The sequence below is a fragment of the Amblyomma mixtum genome, chromosome 6 (genome assembly GCF_055824585.1).
Source record: "Amblyomma mixtum isolate Tamu chromosome 6, ASM5582458v1, whole genome shotgun sequence".
NCBI classification, from domain to species: Eukaryota; Metazoa; Arthropoda; class Arachnida; order Ixodida; family Ixodidae; genus Amblyomma; species Amblyomma mixtum.
In genome coordinates, this window is record NC_143017.1 from 34,109,223 (window position 1) to 34,131,801 (window position 22,579).

Genomic DNA, 22,579 nt, shown 5'->3' on the forward strand with positions numbered 1-22,579 from the left:
CATACAGTGCGACTGCGGAAGCTGCCTGAGCTGCTAATGCGGGTGGAGTTTCTGCTTCGCAACCTTTTTCACATAAAGCATGTAGTCAGTGGGCAATCGATCACTGCAAAATGTTGTGCAGTACTGAAAAGGTAACAAAATAACTGACGGTAAGCTAAAAATCTCTAAATAATTAAAGGAGCGTAACAGTGATAGTTAAATTATAAAAATTTAGTATTAGTTAACCATCTTGCTAGTTAGTAGTTAACCATCGGTCCAAGCAGGAGAGGGTGCATACATTTGTTAGGAAATACTATGCCTTAGGATCAGCAACAATGGTAAAGTTAGAAATCACGACAAGAAAATATAATAACAAAAATAAACAAGCTTACAAAGCAAATACACTATGTGAAAGTACATGCCCCAAACACGAAGCATGTTCGAAGCATGTTGGCACAACCATATATTAAATGGCTCTTAATTGTCCTGTAAGCCACGGAAAGCATTCTTAAACGACATTATGTAAATAAACGTTCCCCTCAAAATGAGACGTACCGGCTTGATGATGCTCCATTTACGACGAGGAAACCAAGCCACAACAAAGTGCTTCTCGGACGCATGACGCAGCCTGCTCAAGTTGTTCCACCTTCACGCTGAACGAAATGTGAGCGCATAATACTTTGTAGTACCGGTAATGTACATACACAGCTAGAATAAAACAAGGATAATGTTCTTCAGAATTCGTTCTGTAAAATGACTGATCCTTGCAATAACTACCTCGTGTCCGAGCTTGAGCCAGTGACGAAGGATGAAAACAATCAAATCTTATTAGGATGACAATTAAACTCAATTGTTCTGGCGCATAGCGTTGTGAATTTCATTCCAGAAGTGTAAGAATGAGAAATGAAAAGGAGCACCAGTGCTATCCAACATATGGAGGTCTCTCAGCATAGCTCTTTGAAGGATGCACAAGAATACCACTTAAGTGTATGTACAAGCTTACAGCGTATGTCAAGCTCCGTACTGAGAGAGTCCGCAGTTGCAGCATTCGCAATCACCCTGGCTATCCAAAACCGGCTTAAAAGAGTATCATCCAATAAAGGCGCCGAAATGATGCGAGGGCGGTTTCAAAGCGATTATCATACAAGTTGACTATACCTTCTCTTTTAGCAAATTGTCACCTATTGACTGCACTTAATTAAAGCAACTGCCTTGTACGGTACGATAAGCGCCAGTACATTTCCAAGGCTCTGTTATGATTTTGCACAGCGCCCTTATACCTGCCCAGTGTGTTGTCGCGCCAGCATAGTGATATCTCAAGGATCCTTTTATACGCATCAAGAAGTTCCCTCTTGCGCAAATTGATGCGGTGCAGTGTGCCCTCGTGAGAGTGAGCAAATATCACAGATATTTGCAACATAATTTTGTCATTTTCAATGGAACGTGCTGATGATAGGTAGGGTCAAACTTCACTACTAGACGCCAAACAATCCAGCTCGGCACTTTGATACGTAGACATCATCAGAAGTTTTCACGCTTAAAGAAATAGTTCTGGCCACTTAGAAATCAATAACGCATATAAATCTATTGTACATGCATAAAAACCCTGTAATTCACGAAACCGTCTCATTTATGAAACGCTACCTGTCCAAATCCCGCGTAGGAATGTCGAAAAGTGCGCTTCGAACCTCAGAAACGCCCGACTATAAAATTCTACTGATTGCCGCAAACCGATTATTTAGGTGCCCACTAGATAACACCAAAACAACGTCTCCTAGGAAGTACCAAAATGTTTTCCACAACAAAAACAAGAAGCTACTTACGTGCCTTTTTGACCACCGCCCTGCGCTCGACTTGTGCTTCACGCCCTCTACGCGCCAAGGATTCCTCGGCTGCCGAGCCACTTGTAGCAAGGCGAAGCAACCACAAAGAAGAGCCTATTCATGGGCCCTTAGTTGATCTCGCCTCGGTGGATTGGGAGAATTAAGTGCGCACTTTTCCAGTCGCCGTTGCCATGTCCGGCGCACAATTCTCGACCCCGAATGGGATGGGGAACTTTTCCGTTGTTTTTCTTTCGCTGCAGTTTGTTTTACATTGTGTGCGCTCTCACTGTCATAGATATGACGCAGTAGTGGTCCTGGATCAATTTTAACCACCCTTTAGATGTTTGGAATCCACTGGCGTCGCACAGACCACACCAGTTTACCGGAATCAGAACTAATGGAATGTGATTCCGCAGACGGACGAAATAAGCCAAAGCCGCCGCAGTGGCTCTTCTTCGGCAGCAGATTTCTCTTTTGGTTACCGCGCAAAATCAAAGTACTGCAATCACACAGTTTGAGCGAAAAAATTCGCATGTTTCTCAGTATGTGGGCCTCGCCCTGTTGGCGAGTTTTTAGACGAGCTTAATCAGTTGTGTCCTTGCGTCTTTGAGGTGTATTCATAATCGTGTGAACCTGTCCATTTTCCGCTCGGTTTCTCTGCCAACTGTGCACCACATAGCTTAACAAGACATTCTTCCACAATTTCAACAAAATATCGCTGCAGCCAAATGGAGCTTCACTATTTCTGCACTTCTCGCCAAGGTACAGAATGAACTACTCTACAGCAAGGCAGGAGGAATGTCTACGCTAGTGAACCGTGAACCGCTGCATAGAATAATAGAAGCTTTATTGTCCGCAATATTTTTCGTCCCCACCTAAGCACCTCGGTGCCTGTTTGGTTTGGATTATGGGGTTTAACGTCCCAAACCGACGCCATAGTGAAGGGCTCCGGAAATTTCGAATTTCGCCTCCATCGAAATTCGACCGCCGCGGCAGGGATCGAACCCGTGTCTTTCGAGTCAGCAGCCGAGCACCACAGCCACTGAGCCACCGCGGTGGCACCTCGGAGCTTGTGGGTGGGCCGCTAGAAGTTGTGCATTAAATACACCGGACAACGCAATGCCCACAATGTAATCACTTGATTCGTTACTGCTGCCTTCTATGATAAATATGCTTATTCTGTAAAAGAAGGTGCTCTAGCCAGGCTTTGAACCAAGCGACTTGGGATAATAACTTCGCCGCACACCGTTAATACTTCAAACACCCCCTTTCCTTTGAAATCACTTCCACGACAAAACAACTTTGGCTATAAGCGCAGCATTAGCGGCGGTCAGGTATCGGCAGCCACCAGGAAGGGAACACTTAAGCAGAAGTAATATTTGAGACGGGAATCCCCAGCGCTGCTCATTAGCTTTGATATATACCGCCAGCTGTTAAAGAACTAGCTGATGCTGAAATGAAGATATCACTTGCGTAAAGAGCCTGCGAGATTAGAATAACTCTTTCCCAGTTACTACACAGTTATATGAAAGGACACAGGAGCCACTGGTCACTCCTATTTTGCAGCTGAGGTAAAATTCCGGAAGAAAGACCCATCCTAGTTAAAAAAAAAATGCGCGTAACACCCTTTACTTTCTGGTGCATGGGTCACCCCGATATCAGTTAGCCTCAACTAAAAATTTTTTTCTGACAGCCATGCGGACACTCTGCATCCCATTTTGTACGTGCAAATTGATTTGACAGGTTCTAAGAAGTTCAACTTTCGGTGCTTTTCTCAAAGAACTACATGCAGCAAGCAGGAAGCGCAGAACTCAAAAGAATAAAAGCCAAAAAATCAATCGCAGCCATATTTTTATCGGTGTCTTGTTGCCGTGGGAAGAGGAGAAAACAAAGAAAACAAACGCAAAGAACAAAACAAAAAAATATTTTACACGCACATGCCCCTAATCATGCGGCCGTTTTATATCTTACCATTTCCAGGGCCTTCTGGGGTCGTGCTGAGCTGCCTGCGCAATCACATCCACACCAGACGGCTTCCTGATTTCGGGTCTTTCTGCGGTTGCTTTCCTTGTGCCTTTAGCAAACAAGAAGTTTTTTCAGTCACTGAACTGCACATTGGGCACCCTCCTCAAACGAGCTGTCCTGGCTCGACAGACTCCATACCCATCGCATGTATCGCCAACAGGCAAGTAAAGAATATAGCTTCTGAACCGGGTGGCAGGAAGGCGTAAGGGCGCTCAGTAAAGGTGTTCGGCTGCAGTTCTCTTTTGCTTTCTGATCGTTCAACGTTACTTGCGTTCTCTCTGAAATACTTTCTATTCCTACATATTATTATCACAAATCGGGCTCTCCGAAATTTAGAGGACAGCTTGGTCACGTTCCCAACGGAGCAAATCAACGAAGCCTGGAAAACTGGCCACCTTCCTGCCGAATGGAAACATGCAAACACGGTCCTCATCCCAAAACCAGGCAAGCCGCCTACCAAACCTAAGGCCGATCTCACTCACGTCCTGCCTAGGAAAGCTGGCCGAACACGTCATACTTAATAAACTATCCGAATACGTAGAAGAAAAGGAGTACTTCCCCTCCAATATGATAGGCTACAGGCCGGGTCTCTCAACGCAAGACGCTATGCTACGAATCAAGAAACGTCTGTTGGCTCGCCCCACACGAGACACCAAGGCGCTGCTGGGACTCGACCTGGAACAAGCTTTTGACAACATCCACCATCAAGACATTCTCAAAGCCATATCTCACCACAATCTCGGAACATGCTTCTACCGCTACGTCAAGGCATTTCTGGAGGATCGAACGGCCACTCTCCGGATAGGCGAGCGCGTCTCGGAGAGCTTTGAACTGGGCGATAAGGGAACACCACAAGGCTCAGTACTTTCATCATTCTTATTTAACTTGGCGATGACAAAGCTTTCTCGCGCACTGAGTGAAATTGCTGGTGTGGAGCACACCATATACGCAGACGATGTCAGCATCTGGAGCACCGGTGGCAGCGATGCGGAATTGGAAGCTCGCATGCAAGAAGCCATCACGGTTACCGAGGCCCATCTCGCCCCAATGGGACTTCGCTGCTCTTCCAGAAAATCGGAGCTGCTCATCTACCACCCCCCAAGACCAGGGCGCCCGTCCAACGACTGGCGCAGACACCCCACTCCATGCATAGAGTTACATGACAGGGATGGAAATCGCATACCTACGGTTGACAAAATACGAATTCTAGGACTAATCATCGAAAGCAACGGGTCCAACTCGGCAATGTTAGACAGCATCACGATCAAGATTGCAAATGCGATCCGGATGTTTCGGCGCATCATGAATAGGCACAGGGGACTGAGCGAGGACAACGCCATTAGAATGGTCCAAGCTTTTGTACTCTGTCACATCACATACGTGGCTGCGATGCTGAACTGGAAAAAAGTACATCGGAAAAGACTCGAAGTACACATACGCCGAGCTTTCAAGACAACGTTGGGGCTCCCCGATAATGCCTCCACTGATCTACTCTTACAGCTAGGAGTGCACAATACCCTTCCCGAAATCATCGAGGCACAGCACACGGCACAGATCGCACGCCTATCAAGCACTAAAGCGGGCAGAGAGATTCTCGTCAAACTCGGCCTGAACACCATAGCAGAAAGGGACAACGTCTTGCAGTTACCTAAAGTCGTTCGAGAAGCAATTAAAGTGTTCCCCTTCCCAAGAAACGTACACCCGATCCACAATCAAGGAAGAAGACTCGCCCGCGCCAAAGCCCTCGCTGCGGACGCGGCAAGGTTTCCAGACCAGACAGCTTTCGTGGATGCAGCGTACATACCGGGAAAGCATGCTTACTCGGTAGCAGTACAGCCACTCGAGCTTCCGCCACGGGCGGAATAGGCAAGACGACGCTACGAATCTTAGGCGGAATTAACATCATCGATCACTGCATCGTATGGTTCCCGGCACACATGGGCAGCTTAGGGGGTGGCCTGCGGAATCTCAACGAGATTATTCACGTACAACGAGCTCACTAAGCACTTTTATCTAGGCAGACGAGCGTTTCCCCTCCCGGATAAGAAATCAACCCGCAGCCAGTCGGTTACATTACGCTTGCTCCGAACGAACTCATACCCCAACCCGCATGAAGCACATCGACCCAGACTACGACGGACATGTGTGTGAACAGTGCAGTGAACGTGTAGGCTTGACCCATATGCTGTGTGGTTGTGCATCAAGTGACGCCTATGCCCAGAACAAGGAACATTGGGACAAAGTACTAAAAAGTGCTTCACTACACGACCAGCTTCGGGCTGTCCAGGAGGCCCGCGAGGCGGCGGAGACCTTCGGGCTCTTTGTGCCGACGCGGGAGCTGCCCTCTACACCTGGCGCCTAGCCGAGTGTCCTTCAGGACCCCTACTGTGGGAAACAAAGTTTTACCCCCACCATGGAGAGCTGCGATGTTGACAAGAACTGCGGTCACTACACTGTCTCGTCCACAACTTAAGCGTACACTCATCAATTATTATGTGATGTGACTAACTGCAGCCAACCGTAAAACAATGCAAAATTTCTAGATGCAGTCGGCAGCGCATACCGGTGTTTAAGGGTTGTGTTAAAATACTGCTGCTTGGAGCGTTCGAGCGTGCTTTCTATACAGAGCCTGAGAAGATAAGACGAACATCGTCGCGATAAAATGTCTTAGGGAGTGGATGCTCACAAAAAAAAACTAAATAAAATTTCCTATATGTTACTAAAATTTAGTTAGGTTACATGCCACTTGCATTGTGTTGAGTTAGGTCAAGTGGCGCAAATGCATATGAGACTATCATGCGCCCAGCTCAAAGGATAGAGAAAATTGTTCTCACCAGAATATTATAAAAACGGGAAGAAAGAACACTTGTTTAGACGGCCTGAAAAGTTAGTTTGTAGCTCCTGGTGATGATGTATTAAAAAGCCTAAAAAGATATTTATTTTACTACCTAATTCATAAATGGCTGTTGTTAAGGACGAGGTAGCAGCATCCCACCGCTGCCACCAGTTTGTTACAGACGAGGTAGCAGCACCCCACCGCTGCCACCAGTTTGTTAAATACGAGGTAGCATGGTCGTGTGCCGGAGAGAGAATGAGGGACGTCTGATACGAGGCTGCTGGGAAAAGACAATTAGAGAGGACTTTATACAGGAATTTACATATTTACAAGTGAGCTGCAGGAACGCTGCATCACGACAGCTCATCAGGAGATCATTTGATGACAAAGAGCTCCTCGGCCGTGCCGCTGCCGGGGTTTTTAAGAGTTCCCTTCCCTAGGGTCCCTAGATGGGGGCCGGGCCTGCAGGGGAAGTTCTCACTGGCACCAATCACACACACGCACTCACTCCCGAGAGATCACACCGCCGTCACGCGCTGGGAGAGGGGCAACGATGTCATCGCACAGACGCCGGAATGTCCTCGAGCGGCGTTCCCGCGCACTTGGAACGCGCGTTCACACTCGGTGTAGGGGAAACGCTCGCTCGACCGGGCAGACGGACGCGGCTTCCGTGGCAATCCAGGCGCTCACCCAACGCGCGTCTCGGGGTTTGTCGACGTTTCGCTGCTGCCATGTCGTTGTCTTCCCCAGGACGAAGGCGAGACGTAACAGACTGCCCCGCCGGGGGAAGGAGATCCCGATGGACAGGGGACAGCATCCGCTGTCCGGAGGGATGTCGCTTGAGGCTGGTCTCAACCGGAGTCAGTTGTCTCTCGGCGGTTCTGGAGCTCAGCGCACCCCGAAGTCTTCCTTTGCATGTGCATTTTCCCAAAGGGCACTGCAAAGTGACTCGTGCTCCGCTAGTGTTAGAACCACGCCGAAAACCCAACCGCTCAGTCCGCAAGCACGACACAATCCCCACTAAGAAATGCCAGGGTCCTTCCCTCTTACAAAGTCAATTAATCCCTGGGAGTAGTCCAGCAGCACTCAGAAAACTCCCAAAGATCGGCACACTACACCACAAAGCGCATCTCAATTTAAAACAATAAACAAAGCCAATAGGCTCAAAATCCTATATCAGGAAAAAAAACCACCAGCAAACTGCAACTATGATGCTGACTCTTGCGCTATAGCAACAACACCACGCTCCAACGCATCGACCAGTCGGTTGTACAGATCGGACGCCTCCTTAAGCGAGTTTCCAATAAGCATCATGGTATGCAAGAGTCCAACCTCCTGCGCCTCGTTCAAGCCTTCATCTGCTTCCGCATCACCTACTCTGCACCCTACCTACGTCTCACTCGTGCCGAAAGCGAACGGCTAGAGGCGTCACTCCGAAAAGCGTACAAGACGGCCTTGGGCCTTCCCATGTCCACAGCTACGCATAAGCTCATGGCTCTCGGAATCTCCAATAGCGTGAGCGAACTTATTGAAGCAACCCTCACTGCCCAATACGAGCGGCTCTCACTCACACACGCTGGCCGAGCGGTACTGCAGCAAGTTGGGATCTCCCTGCCGAGAGTGCTGAACTTACCCCGGAATATCGCCAAAATCTCCGCATCCCTCCCATTCCCAAACGGATGCACCCGGAACACCATGCCGAGAGACGGGCCGACCGTGCACGTCAATTCGAGAAACGCTTCAGCGGACGTCCGGACGTCACGTATACGGACGCCTCTTACCATCCCTCGAAGCCAGCGACGGTGGCGGTAGCTCTCGCCCCTCACCGCAGCTGGTACACAGCCTGCAGCATTCGCAATGCAGAAACAGTCACCGCAGCAGAGGAGGTTGCCATTGCGCTAGTGCTAGCTGACCCTAATACCAAAGTCGTCATCAGTGATTCTCAACAGGCTATCCGCAACTACGATGCTGGCCGTATCTCTTGCCAGGCGTCACACATTCTCCTTTCTACTGCACCCTCTTCCAACTCTCGCTTACTTCTTTGGGCCCCAGCCCACGAGTCGCTCAGCGGAAACGCACAGGCGCACACACTCGCCCGAGATCTCAGCTGCCGAGCAGAGTGTGTGATCGGCCTCCCTGCTTCCTCTGACACTAATATCTCACGCGCTTCTCTACTCACCACTTACACGGACATACTACAGCACTACCGGCTCGAAAGATGTCTCTATCCTTCCGCACACCGTGATCTAACAAGACGCGAGGCCGTCCAATGGCGAAAACTACAAACTGGCAGTTTTCCATACCCCCTCTTATACAGCAAGATCTTTCCGCAGCAGATAGACCTCATGTGCAAACACTGCTCAACTCCAGCCACTCTCATACACATGGTGTGGACTTGTACACATCACAACACAAACAACCCAAACACCCCAGAGACGTGGGAGTCTCTCCTGCGTACTTCCGAGCCGGCAGACCAACGCCGGCTTATCCAGCGCGCGGTGGAGGCGGCGACATCCCAAGGGATCCCCGCCGACCTCCTCTAAGCCAGCGCAACCAACCGGTCCTTGGACTGGTCCCCTGTTTTGGGAGAATAAAAGAAATCACCACCACCACTCTTGCGCTAGGGACCTCAACTTAAGCTACCGGCATTACCTTTGAGACTCCCCTTTTTGTGATGTATTTCGATTCGTAATGACCCCGATAATTACGAAGGCGCTTGTTTCCCCTTCATTTTCTGCTAAACTTTTCTTTCAGCAGGAATCGCTCAAAAAGGAAAAAGCAAACCGCAGAGACATCCTCGGAATCCGCTGCTAACGAGCCGCGCGGCGGCTCAAAGGGGTCGCCTATTCTTCAACCGCGCCCTGCGCGGTCGCACACCAAAAGTGGCTTTAGCAACCGAAAATCCACAAAATTCGAAGGGCTTAACTGCGCTTCGACACCTGCGAGCCTCAGACGCCACGCGACATTGATTTGTTCGGCACCCCGGCCTCGCGTCTCCAACACCCGAGCAGCGTCTGAACAGTTGAAAGCGAGGGGTTGACGGTCGCGCATGACGAAAACGCCTGCGAGAACTCCTTTTTCGATTCGGCAACGTCCTTCCTCTGGAGCGCGTTCTGCGGCGTTCTTTCGTACGGTAGCAGTGCGGGCTTCTCTGTGGCCCGCTCCGAGTTTTACGCGTCCTGCTACCGCAGCGTCGCCACAATGGGTCAGGTGGCTTTCTTGCTGTCTGTATACGTCTAGCCAGTCTGGCCCTTTTTCGGCGCCTGTCGCGTCTGGAGTACTCGGTTGACTCGCGGTAAATCTCCTTACAACAAAGCGTCGTCTCCAAACTTGGGCTGCTATTGTTCGCCGGCCGCTTCGAAGAAATGTCTCCCATGATTCCCGCAATGGGCCGGCCGGTGAGCTCACTATTCTCTTCCTGAGAGAAAACGCCAGCCTCACTTTTCAAAATAGCCTCGGCCTCAGAGTTCGAGACGGACGCTTCTTTCTTAGCACTGACAGTGCTCGCAAACAAAGCAGGTCGCTCAGCTTTGTTTTCGATGGGAATCCGGCAACTCACAGCTTGCTCTTGATTCCCATTAAACTCGGCCTTCGCAGAACTTTCATCATTACCTTCCTCGAATAATACAAGGACTACTTTTCCCTGGTCACTGAGACCTTCGGCGTCTTTCTCATGGGTATTATCCTCTTGACCGCAGGAATCCGCCTCCTTCGCGGAAAGTGCATGCTTCTCTGGGCTCAAAACCAACGCATTGCCCCTTTCCTGATTTCTAGCAGTGCCTACATTACCGCACGAGCCCTCATGGCTGGCGGATCTGCACTCTTCCTCGTTGCTAGCCTTAGTGCCTACATTATCGCCCGAGCCCTCACGGCTGGCGGATCTGCACTCTTCCTCGTTGCTAGCCTTAGTGCCTACATTATTCCCCCAAGCTCTCACGGCTTGTGGATCTGCACTGTTCGCTAGCTTTTCCACCGAACTCCTCGGTCCTTGCTGCCGAAGTGGCCTTTCTTTCCTGGACCAAACCTGTCCTATGCCGCCACTTCTGCACAGCACTCGTGTCATCCGGCGACTGAGCGGAGCTTCTATCTCGGTCCCTGACACTATCGCGGTGTAGCTTACCACCGTCAATTTGGCCTTCCAAATCTGCCTCCGCGGGAATACGAAAGTATCGGAGGAGCGCACTTTTAGTTATCGCATAGTTGTGGGCATCCTCGTCAGACAACATCGCCCAGACATTTCTGGGTTCACATGGCAGGAATCCCATCAACACAATTGGCCAATAACGCTGATCTAGCTGCTCCTCCATGCAAATTCTCTCAAAATTTTCCAGAAAAGTTCTGAAATTTTCGCCTTTTCTCAAAAAACTTAAGCGAGATCGCGTTCTCATACTTCTGATCGCGTTAAGCTCACGCGTGAGTTCCCGCATCTCTCTTTCGTATTCCTGTTCTCGCAGCTCTCTTTCGCGTACCTGTCTCCGCAGCTCTCTTTCGCGTTCCTGGTATTCTCTACGTTCTAGTTCCTCTTGTTCTCTTTTTGCCAATTCTCTCTCCTCAGTGGTCTCAAGGCATTCCGCAAGCTCGTCATCTTCAGCCTCCAACGCAAGAATAGCCTTTAGCAGTTCTGGTTTTCTGAGTTTGTCTCATACCTCCAGGCCCAACTCTTTCGCAAGCTCCAGTAACTTTGGTTTGCGCAGCGTCTTCAAATCCATGGCTGCTCCGAGTGCTGCTTCTCTACTGCCTGGTAAAACTCAGCAGAAGAAAGTCCCGCACTCACCAAACCTCGCAGCCAAGAATCCAGCGCAGTCGTTCCGCTGCAGGCAACCAGTCAACACACAGGGCTCGTTGCACTGCCTCCGACTCGCCGTTCTGCTGCTCAGCGTCCCGTTGTCCGCAACTCTCCGCTGGCGTCCGATGTTTCGCGTCCCGCCGCTGCCAACCAGTTTGTTAAGGACGAGGTAGCAGCATCCCACCGCTGCCACCAGTTTGTTACAGACGAGGTAGCAGCATCCCACCGCTGCCACCAGTTTGTTAAATACGAGGTAGCATGGTCGTGTGCCGGAGAGAGAATGAGGGACGTCTGATACGAGGCTGCTGGGAAAAGACAATTAGAGAGGACTTTATACAGGAATTTACATATTTACAAGTGAGCTGCAGGAACGCTGCATCACGACAGCTCATCAGGAGATCATTTGATGACAAAGAGCTCCTCGGCCGTGCCGCTGCCGGTTTTTAAGAGTTCCCTTCCCTAGGGTCCCTAGATGGGGGCCGGGCCTGCAGGGGAAGTTCTCACTGGCACCAATCACACACACGCACTCACTCACTCCCGAGAGATCACACCGCCGTCACGCGCTGGGAGAGGGGGAACGATGTCATCGCACAGACGCCGGAATGTCCTCGAGCGGCGTTCCCGCGCACTTGGAACGCGCGTTCACACTCGGTGTAGGGGAAACGCTCGCTCGACCGGGCAGACGGGCAGGCGGCTTCCGTGGCAATCCAGGCGCTCACCCAACGCGCGTCTCGGGGTTTGTCGGCGTTTCGCTGCTGCCATGTCGTTGTCTTCCCCAGGACGAAGGCGAGATGTAACACTGTTAAGGCTCCCAGCAAATAAACATCTCAGCCTCAGACGGTATCAAATAACTTCGATTAAACATTCTTCGTGTTGGCATGATTTCCATTCTTCTAGGATGGGTTTTACTAAATGCAGCTTTTTATTTCTTTCTGTATTCCATTGCAACTATCTCTTAGCTTACACTGTACCAACTTCATGCCATCTTTGTGGGGAATGTTCACTTCATTTTTTTGTCCCGGGGTTTTTCAGCACATGCGTCTGCTTTCTCATTGCCTGTGATTCCTAATGTGCCTGAGAAGAAAGCAAAATTTTAGGTTTTGTCCTTCTGTTGTGACCCTTTTTATGCTGTGTATCATATGTCCAATTAGTGGTGCAACCGCATTTCTTTGGTGGAGTGAGGTAAGCACGTTCAGCGAATCAGTGTAAATGATACTATTCCGAATTTTCTCTATCATTTTTTCCATTTCTGTAGGTAAGCCTCGTTTCAGTGCTGTGCAGAGAACGGCAACCATTCCTGTTGGAGGATATGCAATCCAAGTGTTGTACTTAAAATACATCCCAGAGCTACTCCGTTCTCCTGAATAAAATGCTTCGAAAGGGTTGTGTATATGGAACGAACGGTTAGACAAGAAGTCGTTTAAGCAGTTTAACAAACATGCTGCCACTGATGCCAAGCCCAGCAAGGTCATGAAGAATCCTGAACCTCCAGGTTGTGTCATACACCTTTTCTAAATCGAAGAAGACCGCAAGACAGTGTTTTTTGTGTACGAAAGCTTCTCTGACAGTGTTTTCAAGTCGAACTAGGCGATCTGTAGTGGAGCATCCTTTTTTAAAACCACATTAATGGTGTGGTCGGGTCGGGCATCCCAAGGATGTGTGCACGACGCCAACCAACCGGATCCGCAGCGGCTGCGGCCAAGCGAACCCCAAGGAAGACCACAAATGTGCCCCCAAATGCAAACTTAGCGGCGGCTCTCACCTGACCGCCGACAGAGAATGCAAAGCCAGATACAAGGTTACCTACGTCGTTCGCAAGCGTCAGTGGGAGCGCCGAAAGGTCAGCCCACAGCTGCCGCCGGAGAGCGATTTCCCGCCACTCGACAAGCCAGCTGCCCGTAAGTCAAGAACGCCATCGAGAAACAGCGTGCAGTCGAGAAATAGCAGCTGCAGGAGCCAGACCAGAGACGCTCGAAACACGAAAACCCAAAGATCACCGTCGCGCGAGAGAGTCGGTTGGGTCAACGCCGCACGAGATCATGAAGACCAATATCCGGGCAACGACGCCAAAACAGAAGCCACCATCAACAACCTCACCAAGAAAATCGCGGAGATCCGCAACGCCCTCCGCAACGTCGAACAGCAAAGATCCAGCCCGAGCGGCAACAACAAGGCCGAAGAAACTACGGCCGACGCAGACAAGGAGCCGGCAACGAAGAAGAGGGCCGTAGAATCGAACAAGACCAAGAACAACATGAGCAACTGCAACACCGACTGCAGTAACAACAACGTCGAGGCCAAACTCAACAGCCTCGAGTATATGATCAAATCGATGAAAGAAGCCATCGAAGCCTTCCAAACGGAGAACGTCAATAGACTCAACAATCATGGCCTCCAACTCCACAGGCATAACAGTGTGGCAGTGGAAATGCCGTGGCTTCGTCAAGAAGAGGGCAGTCGTCCAGCAGCACATCGAGCACGCTGCGCGCAAGCCCAACGTGCTCCTACACCAAGAAACACTAACGGACAAGCCGTCCCTCCCCGGCTACAGGGTGCACGCGGGCCCGCCCGACGGCAGAGGCCGTGCACCCTAGTCAGGAAGGGACTAACCTTCGTCGAACACCGGCTAAGCAACGTCAGGATCGAACACACGCTCACCTAACTCATACCGACCAAGCAAAGAAAAAACAGCATCTTCATTCTGAACATCTACAGTAACCCATCGCAGAGACTGCAGAAGTTCAAAGCCATTCTTCACAAGGCAAGCACGACGGCCGACCAGAGCACGCTGATCGAATGCGGCGACTTTAATGCGATGGATCCGGCGTGGGGCTACGCCAAGAGCAATGTGAAAGGCAGAAACCTATCCCAAGACGCGGCGGAACTCGACTATAGCCTCATAACCGACCCGGCTTACCCAACGAGAATTGGCAAGTCTGTCTCCCGAGATACCAGCCCCGACCTCACGTTCGTCAAGAACAAAGAACCGATCACGATCACGTGGAGGAACACGGGGGTGGACCTCGGCAGCGACCACATGATCGTGGAAATCGTCATACCGGAGCAGAGCAGTACCAACGTCAGGAAACATACGTGGATCGATTGGACCGCTTTCAGAGATAACAGAAATCAGGAGGCGGAAGAGATCGAAATCGACGGCATCGACTCGTGGACCAACAAGATCCTCCAAGACGTTCGAAACTCAACCAAGGACATAGAAACAGACCTCGAAACGAACAGAATGGATAGCCGACTGGCCCACCTCATCGAAGCCAAGCAGTCCATTCTCAACAGATGGAAAAAACAAAGCCTTAATCATAGGCTAGGAAAGAAAGTCGCAGAACTCATCAGAGCAATCGAGGACCGCTGTCGCACGCTATGTGCGCAACAGTGGAACGAGATATGCAACGCCGCCGATGGCCATATGCACAACGGAAAAACATGGAACTTGCTGAAGCATCTGCTGGACGAAACCAAGACTAAGTCACACCAAAGGGACCGACTGGCGAAACTCATCCATAGAGAAGTCACTAAACACGGCGCCGATGAGGTGTGAGGTGACGAAACGCATCAGCGACAGATACCCGCCGACTTCGCCCACGGAGTGTACGGGGGGCTGCCGAACGCCCGTCTCGACAGAGATATAGACGTAGAAGTTCGCACAGCACTGCAGGACCTCAACAGCAGGTCGGCGGCCGGGCTGGACCGCATCACCAAAAGGCGCTTAAGAACCTCGACGAGAAATCCATAGAAAGCCTCACGAGCTATTACAACAAATGCTAGAAAACGGGAACGCTGCCGACGCAGTCGAAGAAGGTCAAGATCATCCTGATCCCCAAGCCGGGCAAGCCATCCGACACGGATAACCTCCGACCCATATTGCTCACATCTTGCGTGGGCAAAGTGTTGCAGCATGTCCTGCTCAACAGGTGGCAAGAATACCTCGAGAAAGAAGATCTCTACCCGGAAACGATCATTGGCTTCAGGCAGCATCTAAGTACCCAAGACGGCGTGATACAACTGAAGCACCAGATCATCGACGGCAACACCGGCGACAACAAAGCAATACTGGGACTCGACCTGCAGAGCGCCTTCGACAAGGTGAAGGACTCGGCGATCCTATCCCAAGTCTCGAAACTCAACATGGAAGAGAGATCATACAATTACATCAAAGACTTCCTCACGGACAGAACGGCCGAGCTCAGAGCGGGGAACCTCCAAGCACAGGAGAAGAAGCTGGGAAGCACAGGCACACCTCAGGGATCGGTCATCTCGCCAGTACTGGCCTTTGAATCTCGTGATGACAGGAGTGGCCGAAAGGATCAGGAACATCAAGGAAGTCCGACATACGATATACGCGGACGACATAACGCTGTGGGTGGAAGGGGGCAGCGATGCCCGCATCGAATCCACTCTACAGGCGGCCGTTGATACGATCGAAGACCAACTCGACGGAACGGGGCTCCGATGCTCGCCGAGTAAGTCGGAGCTCCTCGTCTACCCCTCCGTCAAGAACCGCAAACCCAAGAGCAGCCCGAGAGAGTACGAGGCAATCAAAGTCAAGACCAGAGAGGGAAACGCGATCCCAGATTCAACAAGATCACAGTGTTGGGAATGACGATCGAGAGGCACGGCAGAAACGGCGAGACCGTCAGCTGGCTCATTGCGAAAGCGGCGAACGCCACGAGACTGCTCAAACGAGTCACGAACAAGAAAAGCGGAATGAGGGAAGAGAGCCTGATCAGACTGATCCACTCGTTCGTCATATGTCATGCAGCGTACGTGGCGGCCTACCACAAGTGGAAAAAGAGCGAAAGAAACAAGATAGATAAACTCATCCGCACAGCCTACAAGACAACACTGGGAGTGTTCGAAACAACGAGCACCAAACGCCTCCTGCAGCTCGGGGTGCACAACACGCTAAAAGAGATAGCGGAGGCCCAACGCGCCGCACAACTCGAAAGACTGTCTACGACCAAGGCCGGCCGGAAAATCCTCGACAACCTGGGAATTGGATATCAAGGCAGGGAGCAGACGCAGCTCCCCGTCCCCGATGAGATCAGGCGCAACATCAGAGTGGAATCGGTACCGAAGAACATGCACCCGGAGTATAATAAAGGGAGGAGGGCAGCGAGAGCCATGGCGCTGATATACCAGCACGCGGCCTACACACAGGCACGCTACGTTGACGCGGCTGAGTACGCCAAGATACACGGCTTCACGACGGTCGTCGTCGACGCGACCGACACCGTTCGCACGACCGCCAGCACGAGATGCCCCAAGGCAGAGCAAGCGGAGGAGGTAGCCATCGCCCTGGCCATCGCCGACCGCGACTGCCACACGGTGCTATGCGACTCGAGGCAGGCGGTGAGAAATTACGCCAAAGGCAGGATAGCGAAGGAAGCGGTGCGCATACTGCAGGCAACCAAGAACGACGATGGCAGCAAACAAGTGAGAATCAAGTGGTTCCCGGCGCACGCGGGCGAGGCGTCAGACCGCAGCGCCAACCACAACGAGACGGCACACGCCGAGGCGCGCGCGCTAACGGACCGCACCTCGGTCGACTGGCCGCTGTGGTTCAGCACCAAGGACCGAATACAACGAAATAACCAAGGCGTTCCGCCTAGCTCGCAGAACCCTTCCACCCCCTTGCTCGGGGCTCAGTCGAGAGCAATCCGTTTTATTCAGACAGCTACAGACGGGCTCACTCCCCAGCCCGTCGCTGCTGCACAGAATGTATCCCGAGACGCACCCGACAGACAAATGCAGAGGCTAAGTCTGGGAGGATCCCGCCGCGACTGGAAGCCGCCGCAGGGAGCGAAAAACAATAGGAACAACTTTGGGCCGTCCAGCAGGTCATTGAGGCGCTGGCCCGGCAGGGACCATGGCAAGCGGGGACCCAGGCCGCGCGGCCGGCGCCCAGAGGACGACGCAGGCCCCAGTCCGGAGCGCGCGCGCTCTACTGCAGGCCCCAAGTAAACGTTTTAACAATCCAATAGGCTCCTGGCCGCCAGGGTCTACGAGGCAATGTGGCCGCTAATGCGGCCGCCCGAGCGCTCACACACCGGGCTCCTCCTCCTAGCTCTCCTGGCTCAGAAGCTCATAAACCGCTTATGCGGTTCCGCGAAATCCTAATTCAATATTGCGACAGCCACCGTCTCTACCCGGCACACCTGTCAAGGGGCTGAGTAAGGCGGAGGAGCGAACTTTGCGGCGCCTGCAGACAGGAACTCTTCTCTGTCCTGCCATCGCCAAACACTTCGATCCGAACACAGATGGGCGCTGCCCGTACTGTGGAGAGATCTGCGATATCTTTCACATGGTGTGGGCATGTACTCAGAATCCTAACCTTCCCCCTTCCCCCACCACCAACCGAGAGGCATGGGAGACTGCCCTCCTCAACTGCTCCACACTGGAGTCCCAAAGGGCTCTAGTAAAGCGGACGCAAGACGGGGCGTCGTCGTACGGTGTCCCGGATTAAGGATACCGACCATGCAGCAGGGTTTTTTGACCCTGAAACTCTCTTTGAATATTAAAGTTTTTCACCATCACCACCTGGCTGTGGTCATGGCAGCGGAATTTTCGCTAACAGCGGAGTATCGCTAATGAATGAGCAGAAGGCGCCAAGTGACATTCTCCTTGGAGATCAAGGATATGCATATTGATGACTCCCATCAAGTGCAGGAGTTGATCGACCGCTGCGGAGCATTTTCAAACTATTATAGTGAATACGGCGGCCGTACTTCGTGTGCTGCGCAATATGACTCGTACCCTACGCAACCTTCTTGGCTGCACACATCACTGCTGGCATATTCAAGACGCGTGCTCACGCGTTTGCGCCGTGCATATTTTGTGCCTTAGGGTCAATAAACCAATTAACCTTGTCCTTAGTCGCCAGCGGCTGTGAAGGAACTAACTGACTAAACCGGCGGTCAGATCTGTGACGCAGAGGGGTGCTAAGAATCTCTGGCTCCGGACAGGCCTCCATTGGAAACTGAACCTGGAACCTGTCAATTTGATCTCCCATAACGCGTATACAATTCAATTCGAATGCAAGCGCGTATACAAGGCGTATACAAACTATTCCCGATTGCCCGAAAAATCATGAGTGCAAATTCGTGAAGTGTCAAAAAGATGTCGTCTATTCCATTCCCCTCACTTGTAATAGGTTTTGTATTGGCCAGACAGGACAGTGCTTAAATGATAGGCTCAAACAGCACCGCAACAATGTTGATAACAAAGAGTCCCGTAACCTGAGCATGCATTGCCGTGAGCGCTATTGCACCCCGCAGTTTAATTTTTGCCATGTTGTGGTAGGAACAGAGATCAGCTGTGCCGTGAAATAATCGAGGCTTCGAATATCAAGAAGTATGGTGACACATGTGCAAGCGCTCCATCGGTATCTTTATCTCAAAAAAAACTTCGCTTCCTGAATTGCATATCTTAGCTTGTGTTGGCGTGCAGAATCCGAGTGCATGAATGAGCTCTTTGCGCTGTTTCTATTTTGGTGCCTAAATGTATTTATACGTGCAGCGTGCCAAATAAATGTCAGTTGTTAGTTCACCGCTGTGTTGTTCATTTCCTTTTTTTAACGTCTTTATTTCTGCATTGAGTAGGCCGATACCTTGCGGCAGAACTAAGGTGCTTCATGGAGGTGGGGGTGAGGGATGGGGTGGGGGTGAAGATCGGAATGCGGTTGGGGGACCGGTGTCCGCTTCTTCCTCGAGGTAGTGTCGTCACGAAGTAGGCTCCGCGAAGTAATGGCCCGGCCATACATCTAACTTGAACTAAGAAAGAAAAGTTCGCCAGAGCCGGAGTGCGTCTAATGGCTCGATGTGCGATGGCGGATCGACCCATTCCTGCAGGGTTCCAGGTCGAAGCCCGCCCAGGGACTTGAGTGCTCTCTCCAGTACTGCGTCAAAGGTAGGGCTCCACAGGAGATGTTCGGCCGTACCTCTGGCAGGGCATGTGGGGCACTGAGGAGTCGGGTATGAGCGCGGGTTTATGAGGTGAAACTTCGCTGGCGATAGAAGCTGGACGGTCTGGGCTCGGCGAAGGAGCACTGCCTCCACTCTCTAAAATGCGCTATGTGGACGGCGATATAGTTGCTCATGGTTGGCCAAGTGCTCGAGTATGCTCCGACGATAGCGTTGTGCGCGATGCCATGTCTCCGCCCTGTCCATACGGGGGCGACGACGGGTGCGCAACGTCATCGGGGGGGGGGGCAAGAAGCGGAAACGAATATGGGATCCAGGCAAAGGTATGGAAAGAGCTGCTGCGCTCGCTGCCTGGTGTGCCTTTTCGTTTCCAGTGATTCCTTCGTGTGCAGGAATCCATTTGATACAGTGTAGCCCTCCTCTCGCAGGCGACGGGCTTCTGTTCGAATAGTGTTAAGAACGGCATAGTCAGCTCCCCCTGCGCGGCAGGCGGTGTATGCTGCTTGTGAATCTGTGTAAACGTGGTAGGTGCAAGGAGCCGGATCTTGTCTTTCTACTGTTCGAGTAATGGCAAGTCGTATGGCAATGACTTCGAGATATCTGACACAGAGTCGTGACAAGCTTTAGCGGCGCAGTGTTGAAACTGAGCGGCGTCTGTGTATAGTTGGATGGCTCCTTCCTGGGCTAGCTTGTATGATGTCTTCTTGTGTCGTTTGGCGGCAGTTTTGCGCCTTTGAGGATTAGCCGAACTCATATTCTTTGGTAATGGCATACCATCTACTAAGTCGATCAGTTCCAGTTGGGGCAGCGGACGAAAGTGGCTCTAAATTGTCAACGTTGTAGCCTAATGCCCGCAGGATCTGTCGGCCAGCCGCCGTTGTGGAGAGACGGACTCGCTCGGCTAGCGATTGCTACTCTGCCAGATCCTGCAGGGTATTGATTTTGCTGCATGCGTGTAGGTTCACTACTGGGCAGTACTGCGGCAGACCAGTAACCATGCGCATCGCCTTGCGATTCATTCGCTCAAGGTGAAGGTTTGGGTTGCGTTAAGCCGCATGTACGAATATGCGTACAGGATTTTTGATGTTATGAGCGCCAAGGTAATCTGACGGAGCCCCGCCTCCTTGATTCCCCATCCACGCGCAGAAACGCGGCGCATAAGGTGTAAGGTGTAAAGCCTGATGACAGCTACGCATCGTGTTATGAAGCCACCTTCTCGCTCCATCGTCGTCAATAAGCATGCCGAGTATACGGATTGTTTCTTTCCGGCAGATAACTGAGTGCCCTAAATGAAGAGAGATAAGTTTGCGTTCGGCCTCGGCTCGTACCCGCGAACCGCGTAAGGCAACCACATACTCGGTTTTTTCCGGAGAGGTTTCCATTCCACACTTCTTGATGTATTCATAGACGGCATGAAGGCCTGTTTGTAAGGGTAATTCTTGCTCTGCAGAGGACCCTGAATTAGTCCACAACGTTGTATCGTGCGCATACAGGGCAAAATTAAGACCGGGTATCGATCGACGACAGCATAGGCGGGAGACCTGACATAGCAATGTTAAAAAGAGCCGGCGATATGACAGCGCTTTGGGGGACACCTGTTTGGTTATGTTGCCATTCATCATGAGTATCTCCAACCATTTATTTATTTATTTTATTTATACAGAATATCCCTAAAAGCCCTCGAGAGGGTATTACATAGGGGGGGGGGGCACAGGCAATTGAACAGAATAAAACAAACCACAAATATAAAACAAACAACAAAAGAACAAATAAGACACTTTGGATGACATAAGTAAGGAAAAGAATCAATCAAAAGCACAAATAAGACACTTTGCATGACATAAGTAAGCAAAAGAATCAAAAGAATGGCAGCGCGGCAAAGAATGAAGATTACTGCAGTATTAAAATTATACAAAAAGAACACTAATACAATGAATCTTTTTAGTAACACACCCTGTAAAAAAGGAAGCCATGAACAAATAAAATAACAATGTATGCGAAGAGTTAAGCAGTAGTTATTTAAGATATAAGTTTAAAATATTTATCAGGATCTGTGGTGGTGCGATATGTGAAGGCAGAGTGTTCCAGTCAGATATTGTGCGTGGTAAGAATAAATGCGCGTAGATAAATGTTCTGCACGTGAAGCTTTGAATTTAAAGGGATGATCGCGGCGGTCAAAAATCGAAGGAGGCAAAGAAAAAAAGTCGTTATGAAGTGATGGATGATGATAAAGTTTATGAAAAAGTGATAGTCGTGCAATTTTACGGCGGAGACATAAATCCTGGAGACCTGCGCGTTTCTTTAAGGCTGTGATGCTGGTGTTACGTGAATAATCGGAGTAAATAAAACGAACGGCGCGGTTCTGCAATGATTCAATGTTATTTATTAGGTAAGATTGGTAAGGGTCCCAAATAGCCGAGGCATATTCAATTTTTGGTCGAATTACAGTGGTATAGGCATGAAGCACGGAGGTAAGGAGGAGCATGCTTTAGGCTATGCTAATTAGGTCTCTTAAAACAGAAGTCTGAATGAAGGTGAAGTCCTAAGTACTTGAGGTTGAGGTAAGTACTTACTGAGGTTGCCGCCTATCCCCACTTCCTGGAGCCGGCAAAGTATGGTCGAGTGGGGCACAGAATCAAACGCCTTTTTGACGTCTACCCCAACTACCACTCGCAGCTGTACGCTGCTAGGGTATGCGAGAACGTCGTTATAAAGCTTTCTGAGAATGTCTTGGGCACAGAGCCCTCGACGGAAACCTACTTGCATAGGAGACAGGACGTTGTACTTGTCTAAGTACCATTCAAGTCTTCTTAGAGCCACGTTCCATGACCTTACAAAGGTTGAACGTCAGCGATATCGGCCGGAGGTCTGATCACCGTTAGCCCAGTATTTGTTCATCTCTTTCAGCAGGGCAACTTTATGTGACTAGGGAAGGTTCAGAAGTGTTGAGTAGCGTATATCATCCGGCCCTAGGCCGCTATTATGATTGGAGTCATACAGAGCTGCCTCCAGTTCGACTAATGTGAAGGCAACGTCGTAATCGTTTGATTTCCTTGATAGCGGGTCCGCAGGCAAGGCATCTGCATTTTCAGGTTGGGGAGAAAATAACTTCCCCGCTTGTATAGCTAACTTCCATTGAGTGGGTGGCACAGCAGCTGCCGGTCTTGGAGAGCGAGGTGCAGAGTATACTTCT

At 50.8% G+C, this 22,579-nt stretch overlaps 1 protein-coding gene across 5 annotated transcripts in view; it reads right to left on the minus strand.

The window, feature by feature from the left end:
* LOC149338760 (glutamate-gated chloride channel-like) overlaps positions 1–22,579 on the minus strand; it is a 495,321-nt gene that overhangs the window by 19,954 nt on the left and 452,788 nt on the right. For 3 of the 5 annotated variants that reach the window (XM_089547767.1, XM_089547768.1, XM_089547766.1), the window contains one exon: positions 3,774–3,876. The exons of 1 other annotated variant lie outside the window; for it this stretch is intronic. In XM_089547767.1, coding sequence (XP_089403893.1) covers positions 3,774–3,876 — 103 coding nt within the window. Of the gene's footprint in view, positions 1–534; positions 896–3,773; positions 3,877–22,579 lie in introns of those variants that run through there. One more of the 5 variants, XM_089547769.1, reaches the window with a different exon arrangement.